Source organism: Miscanthus floridulus, chromosome 19, assembly GCF_019320115.1.
Source record: "Miscanthus floridulus cultivar M001 chromosome 19, ASM1932011v1, whole genome shotgun sequence".
NCBI lineage: Eukaryota > Viridiplantae > Streptophyta > Magnoliopsida > Poales > Poaceae > Miscanthus > Miscanthus floridulus.
Window position 1 is genome coordinate 79,637,573 of NC_089598.1, and position 7,920 is coordinate 79,645,492.

The 7,920-nt window shown below is 45.6% G+C and overlaps 1 protein-coding gene across 1 annotated transcript; it reads right to left on the bottom strand.

The window, feature by feature from the left end:
* Positions 1–4,148: 4,148 nt before the first annotated feature.
* On the bottom strand, positions 4,149–6,808 carry LOC136529470 (tetraspanin-2-like). The gene is made up of 2 exons (XM_066522549.1): positions 6,206–6,808; positions 4,149–4,717 (listed from the first exon to the last, which is right to left on the bottom strand). Exons 1-2 carry the CDS (start codon positions 6,713–6,715, stop codon positions 4,409–4,411), a joined length of 819 nt encoding a protein of 272 aa, XP_066378646.1. The 5' UTR covers positions 6,716–6,808; the 3' UTR covers positions 4,149–4,408.
* Between the last annotated feature and the right edge of the window lie 1,112 nt (positions 6,809–7,920).

A 7,920-nucleotide genomic window follows, 5' to 3' on the forward strand; every position in this document is an offset into this window, starting at 1 on the left:
GTGGGAGCATTGTAGCCGATCGGTGATATCGGGGAAACAGGCCGAAGATCGAAGGGTTTCCCACTTTTGCTCATAGTTGGTGCTGGGTTGTTAACCTGTCACGAGAGAGTTAGTTACCGATATATGAAAGGAAAAAGCGGAAGGGAGCTAAAAGGAACTTACTGCGTCATCGGGAATGGCGTATTCAGGGTCGATCATGTGCCGATATGTGTGAACAAATGTTGCAAACAGTTGTTCCTTCCACTCTCGCCACCATTGCTTATATGACTCGGTGATGAAAGATACTGGCGTCCAGGTGGATATATCAACATCTGTAGTATCGGCATCGGGGGAGAGTTGTACTACCTTGTTCCAATCTGTTTTGCAGGTAATTGTTTCCCTAGGTTTGATCACATCGGCAAAGCAAAGTTTGATTGGCAGTTGCCCAAAAGCCAATTGATGGGATACTGCCGATGGACTGTAAAATTCATACGTAATGCTGGTGTTTTTCCCGCTACCAAATGTATTTACTGGGATTACCCTGGGAGTAATGATGGCCATCATGAGTTCCTTATCCTGATTCAGAGTGTCATCGGCAAAGTTGAAAAGAAGGGGGAATCTGTTTTCTTCGTCAATATAAGGTACCCAGGCCCTATGATCACGAGAAAGACCATTGTAGAGGCTCTGGAAGAATCTGCCGATCTGGTCTTCATTGGCCTCTGTTCCAGGAAGGACAATTATGGCTTCACCAAAATTGAGGGGTGAGCGTGTTGCTGATTCATCATCCCCAAGCACATGGTCTTCAGCAATTTCTTGTGGGAATTGTTGGGCAAAAAAGTCCCATTGCAGACGTTTGTGCATATGGGCATTCAGCCACATATTGATAAACCACCACGGGCCTCCTAGGTTGCCGATGGGTTCGCCAAGCAAAAGTTTCTAAGACACTTGATGAAGAAGATGATAAGTGGAGCTCAGAAGGTATCGACCAAGAGGAAACCTTACACCATTAGCCAAAAGTTCAGCTACGGGGAGGAAGGCGTTGGTTGGTCCTACTAATCGACCACAGAAGATAAATTTTTCTAACCACATATTCAAGAATGTGGCATGTTCCCTCTGGTTAAGTGTCCCAGTCTTCTGGTATTCTTGAATGTATCCCATCCAACCGCCGATGTTACGAGTATTCACCCTATATTCAGATTTTCTACCATAAATGGAGCCTTCATCGGCAGTTGAAATATCCAAGCCAGTGAGCATGTGGACATCGGCAAGTGTAGGAGTAGCTGGGCCATGTCCAAACATAAAAGTGTTTGTTGTGTCTGACCAGAAGTAAGCAGCTGCAAACATCATCGATTCATTCTTCTGCATATCGGCAATAGATAACCTAATGCATTGGTCTAACTTCCGTTCTGCCCAGTATACTTGCATCGATCTATTAACCCTCAAGTACCAATCTTTCCACCCTTTGGTAGTTTTGGACCAAGATCGAAATGTGTCTTTCCATAAATTCAGAGAGAAATTTTGGGCTCTAAAGGGGATTCTGTTAACCTCTGCATTAATCAGATCGGTTGGATCTGGGTTGCCCATTGGTCCTAGGCATTGGACATGCGGCTGATCGGTTGGAATAACTAATTTGTTGCGCAGTTCCTAAGTTTCAAGGATTCGGAGAACAAAAGAAAGAAATCACCAACTGTGTGGATTTGCAAAAACTAGGGGAATCAAAGTAAAGGTAATGGAAGTGGAGCGAACCGCGGGGACATCGAAGTTGATTGCCATTATCTTGAGGAAGATGAGGGCACGAGCCGGAGACTTGAGGTAACGCTGGAGAAGGGTTCTTGTTGGTTGAGGTCGTGCAGTGGTTCGTCGGAGTCGCCGCCGGAAAGAGAAAATGTCAAAGATTGGAGTCTGAGAGTAGAAGACGAGTGTTCCGGAGAAATCTATTTATAAGCCGCTTGGAATAGGGGTATTTTGGACTTATCTCTATGCCGCGCGCATGTAGGTCGAAGTGGTTCAGATGGATATGGTAACTGTTCGCACGATAATCAGGGGATTGTACAGATGGGTTGATGGCAAGTAATCATGACTTGGAAGAGATATCGGTACAGGATATTTTAATTCTGAAAATGACAGCATTATCATGTTAAGATCTTGCCGATGGGTTATTGTTTCGGTATCTTAACCATAATCAAGGCAAGAGTGGTTGGCGATTGTGCGATATTTACTGAAGTGCGTGAATCATGATTAGATTTGATTGGATTTGATAACAGATCAGGTTTTGGCTTGGAGAATGAGTTACGGTAATCTGGAGTAAATTTCGGAGCATTAATGGTTTTATACTCCAAAATTGGGGGGCATGTGTTGACACCGTTTTTTGCACGTGTCAAAATGATCGGAGTGGACTAATCGGCAATGGGAAAGTTACTGTATACTTGATAGCCGATGAAAGCCAGCTTGTAAAGATGGTTGCCGATAGCTGGTGATGGTCGATGGAGAGGTTGATTTAGACTCGGGCGTTGCCGATGAGGTTGAAGGTGTCATTGTCGATGCCGATGAAGGGAGGCTTGAAGACTACTGCCGATGAAACAGGGAGTATGCCGATGAAGGAAGACTTGAGGACTACTACCGATGAAACAAGGAGTATGCTGATGAAGGAAGACTTGAGGACTACTGCCGATGAAACAGGGGGTATGCCGATGGGAAGGAGGACGGTGAGATTTCCATCGTAATTGAGGCGGACAGGGAAATAGATAGGAGTTGATTTCCTTTTCTATATTTGTTAGAGTATGATTTATGTAAGAGTCACGTGTTTTCTTAGATATGGGCCTGGTGTCCTAGTTGTGTTTGGTTGTGTCTCTTTAGATCAGGGTATAAATATGGAGTGAGAGGCAATGTAATTAGATATATCAATCAATATCAAAACTAATTTTTACTCCCATTTGCATCTACTTACTTTTCGGCGACTTCGTCAATTTGCATTATTTTCTCTTTACGAGTTCTCATTGATTCGGCGAGCTGCATCGCTTCAGTGCGACCTTCGGCGATCCTCGAGTTCCGTATGAGTACCTCTTGGCCGTGACTTCCGGGCGTATCGCTGTTGTCAGGACCAAAGTGCTCGTATCTTCATCCTTGTCGATTAACAGGTCAAATCGACTGGCACGCCTTGGATATCGATTCGGGTATTAGCCCTTTGTGTTTGCAGATCCACTTTTGCATCAACAGCTTGCAATGGCTACACACGTGTTTTCAAAAATTTTCTGATATTTTACGAGTGTTTCAGACGTATGTTGCAAGTGTTCCAGCTGTTTCGGATGTACGTTGTAAGTGTTTTATCCGGATGTTGCAAAAGTAGACCGGATGTTGCACATGCTGCAATTAGGGATGAAAACGGTACGAATATTTTCCGACCGTATTCGAAACCGAATCCGTTTAGAGGGGTTGAGATCTGTCCGTATCCGAGTCCGGATATTCAACATCCGAAACCGTATCCGTATCCGAATACTCAAATCGCATATTTATGACGTCGATATCCAATCGTATTCTATCCAGTGTTTTCCTAAACGCTAAACGGTAAACAGTCGGTTACCTACCGTTTAGCCATTATTCGGGCAAAACGTCCCATTAAACGGGGTAAACGGCCATTAAACGAGGTAAACGGGTTATTAAACGAAAATGGCGCACCACCGTGTAGTGTTTACACGGTGTTTAAACGGGCTAAACAACCGTTTAGGCAAACCGTGATTCTATCCGACATAGTTGAGACTATCCATATTCGAATCCGAATCCGAACAGAAATATAAAAACAAATATAATATCAGTGATATCCGTCCATATTTAATCTATTTTCATCCCTAACTGCAATACGCGTGAAAAGCAGAGGGGCGCAAGCGGTCCCTGCGAGTGGTCTGGCGGCGCAGGCGTCGTCCGGGTAGCGCAGGCCCTACGTGGGCGCACAAAATGTGGGCTCGAGCGAGGCGTGCTGGCCCCAGCGCGAAAACAGAGTGCGCGCGGACCTCTGGACGCCAGCACTGGCCTATTCAGATCGCATCATGCTACTAGTTGCTAGTAATGCCGAATTGCATCAAATGTACGGTAACACAAAGTCCATTCTCGGAGCATGCACAAATTCCATGACCTGAAAAGAAGGCACATGTCATGGACACGCTGGCGCAAAGACTTGTTGCGATTGCAGCCGATGTTTGAACGAAGCTTCAGATATCGCACAGAGAGATACATATACTCCTACAAAATTAACATCTAGCAGTTGTCCTCATCATTCTACAAAACTAATTAACCACATTACCAAGAGCACCGTAACAGAAAAGCACACACAAGTCACCCGATCGACGTGCAGGTTTTACTTAGTACTATTAGGTGTGGAATAATGCACACATCACGCGCCCATTTGTAAATGTGAAGACGAGATTTTCAAGAATCAATTCCCCCATTTGTAGCGGCGGAAGAGGTCCTCGGTCTGCGCGTTGCGGAAGGCGCTGCAGCCGATGACGTAGACGAAGATGAGCGCGACGGTGGCGACGAGCAGCGCGACGGTGGCCTTGCGCCACTGCTCGCGCAGGCCGCCCAGCACGCCGGCCTTGCAGGAGGCGCAGGCGTAGCAGAGCTGGCCTGGGTCGTTGCTCCACGCCGCGCAGTCCGCGTCCGCCGCCGGGTTCGCCGGGCTCGTCCACACTGTCGGGCTCACGTACGCGTACCCGCACACCGTCGGCGGCTTGCAGCACCCGGACTGCACGGACAGCACAGCACAGTTCACAGATCACAGGGGTGACGAGTGACGACGGCTCATCATTAACATTAATTAATCAGAACAATTAGAGCACAGAAGCTTCCTATAGTCCTATCCTACGGGACCTGGAGTATGGGACAAGAGGCTGCAGAAGAGTCTGTTAAAAATCAGTAGCTGGCTACATGCTTCTATGCACCGGCTGACCGGCCCACATGGCACATGTCTGCTGCTGCCGCCGCTCTCTCTCACACGCTCAGTGACAGAGGACAGAGGAGGACACGTCTAGGCATGATGAAGATGAACACACTTAGGCCTCATTTAAATTTAGGGCGTAAAATTTTGGGTGTTAGGTGTTATATGGAGATATTATATGGGATGTTAATCTGTCAGTAATCTACGAGATAAATTTATTAAGCTTAATTAATCCATCATTAACACATGTGTTACTGTAGCACCACGCTGTCAAATCATTGACTAATTAGGCTTAAAATATTCGTCTAGTAAATTAATCGTAAATTATGCAATTAGTTATTTTTTAGTCTATATTTAGTACTTCATAAATATATCAAGGCCTTGTTTAGATCACCTCCAAATTCTAAATTTTTTCACTTTCTCCATCACATCAATTTTTGGACGCATGCATGGAGCATTAAATGTAGATAAAAAAATAACTAATTGCACAGTTTGATTGTAAATCACGAGACGAATCTTTTGAGCCTAGTTAATCCATGATCGGATAAAGTTTGTCAAATACAGACGAAACATGCTACAGTGTCGAGATTGCAAAAATTTGCAATCTAAACAAGGCCCAAACATTAAAATATGATAGAGTTACTTTAGGAAGTAACTAAAGAGGCCTTACAGGTCACGGCAACCATCCAGAGGTGGCAATCATGACATACGCCTGCGCCTGCTCTGCTACGCCTGCGCCTCCTGCAAGGCCTCCTGCGCAGCACGGATGGACCAGACTGGACCTACTTGGACTTGGCACAAGGCAATGGACTGATTCCTCTCACTTTTAACAACTATATAATATATATACTCCTTACACTAGCTACAAAGTGGAAAGCGAAGCTACAGTCACCTTTACACACACACCGTTCATCTTTGGCTGCGTTGAGCTCGTGAAATTTAGAAATTTTGTTACTGTAGTATTTTCGTTTTTATTTAACAATTAGTGTTCAATCATAAGCTAATTAGGCTCAAAACGTTCGTATCGTGATTTCCAATCAAACTATGCAATTAGTTTTTTTTTCGTCTACATTTAATGCTCCATTCACATATTAAAAGATTTAATGTAACGGCTACCGTAGCACTTTTTGAAAAACTCTTTGAAAACTAAACACAGCCTTAGATCAGAAGTAAACAGTGTGTGTAAACAATAAGAACTAGTACTGCTACTACTTTTTACCTTCGATTAGAAGTAAACATTGGTCAGCACAATCGATATGTAAACAATAAGTACAGTACTAGTACTAATTGATTTACCTCGATGGGCGAGAGGTGCGACATGTAGAACTGCTCGGGCACGATGAAGGAGCTATCCGCGGCGAGCTTCCTGCAGGTGCCAGACGCCGCGACGCATGCCCGGATCCGCTCCCACCTTTGGGGATCATCGGCGACGTAGCCTCGCAGCCAGGAGGAGTAGCCCTGGAGGCGGTAGTCGTCGTAGGCCCGGCCAAGGACCGGGTACGCGCCGTCGCCGTGCGCGACGGCGAAGGCGAAGACGAGGAGCGCCAGGAGCAGCGTGACGAGCGCCGCCATCGCGAAGAGGTAGCAGGCCAGCAGGCCCCTGCGGTTCCAGTACGCGCCCGCGAAGCCCGCCAGCGCGACGAGGAGGAGCAGCGCGCCCAGGATCGCCAGGGGCCAGCGGAACAGCCTGAAGCAGTCCTCGCCGCCGTGCCTCGAGGCGAGCCAGAGACCCGTGGCCGCGATGGGGATGGTGCAGAGCAGGACTAGGAAGTTGATGCACGCCGTGATGTTGTTGCTCACCGACATGCTGCGGCAGGGATCGGGAGGGCGGACGGGGGAGGGCGCGGCGGATGCAGGTGCTGGAACTGGAAGGGGACAGGGAGAGTGCGTGGGTGCGGCCGTGACTGTGAGAGTGAGTGTGAAGACGGAACGGAAGTGTGTGTGAGAGTGTGAGGTACTGAGTTTTTTTTTCTTTTTTTTTTTTTTTTGCTCTGTGCCGGTGGCGTTGGCACTATTAGTGTCTAGCACCTCAAAATGACCAAAATATTAAGATCACATGATATTATTAAAGATCGAACCTTACAAGTTCAAAGAAACTTATCACAGGATGTTAAAGATCATAGAAACTCACAAGATCACACAAACACAAAAAAAGATAACAAAATAACAATTTATCTGGAGCTTTAATGCAATGACTGTCTCATTAAAAACCTGTCTAGATAAAACTCACCCTTGTGAGAAACCCTAGACAGAAAAAAGAGTACAGCCCAGCTTCATAGAAGTTCATTGTCCTTACATCTAACTTCACAAGTCTAAATATTACAGTCCCATTACATAAATGATCACTGAAACACTAATCAAGATAAAGTTCTTCAAATGCTTCTCCAAGTTTCTTGTCGTCCATCATGTGTTGCAGCCTTCTTCAGCAGCCTCCCAATCTTTGATGTAGGTCAGCATCTCCATCATTTCAGCCTTCAGCCTCCTCCGCCGCTCCTCGATGATCCTGCCACTCATACTAAAAGTAGATTATGAAAAATATGGTAGACACAGGAACAGTTATATATGTCTTTAGTCGTGATTGATAGCACTGGATATGTGAGTTTGTGCTAATGCCACTAGTTCAAGATATTCAAATCATCATTTAACTGGTTCACGGTGTCACAGTTCAAGTAAGAAACAAGTTCAGAAGCATTAGAAGCTGAAATGGTTACACCCTGCAGCAGGATAGTTGTAGAGGTATCTCTAGCCATGCTTAGAGTAGTAGCTAGAGGATGCATACCACCAGTAGAACGACCAACATCATCATCATTATTATAAATTTCATCCCAAGCAGACCTTTTCTTACCAGACAGGTCTGGAGAGATAGTCCTCCTCAACCTAACAGCTCCATATTTCTCCTCATACCTATTGTAAACATCAATAAATCGAGCTCTAGTGCCAAGCTGGTAAGTAGTATAATCTGTACCAGTAAGGTTACCCAACCTCCTAAGCACTCTATTAAATCTTTCATT

What these genes read in the sequence shown, in the direction of transcription:
- LOC136529470 (XM_066522549.1), bottom strand. Translation starts at nt 6,715, where the DNA reads ATGTCGGTGAGCAACAACATCACGGCGTGCATCAACTTCCTAGTCCTG. An exon ending in CGCACCTCTCGCCCATCGAG is followed by an intron (nt 4,718 to 6,205) that starts GTAAATCAATTA and finishes CTGTCCGTGCAG; the next exon opens with TCCGGGTGCTGCAAGCCGCC.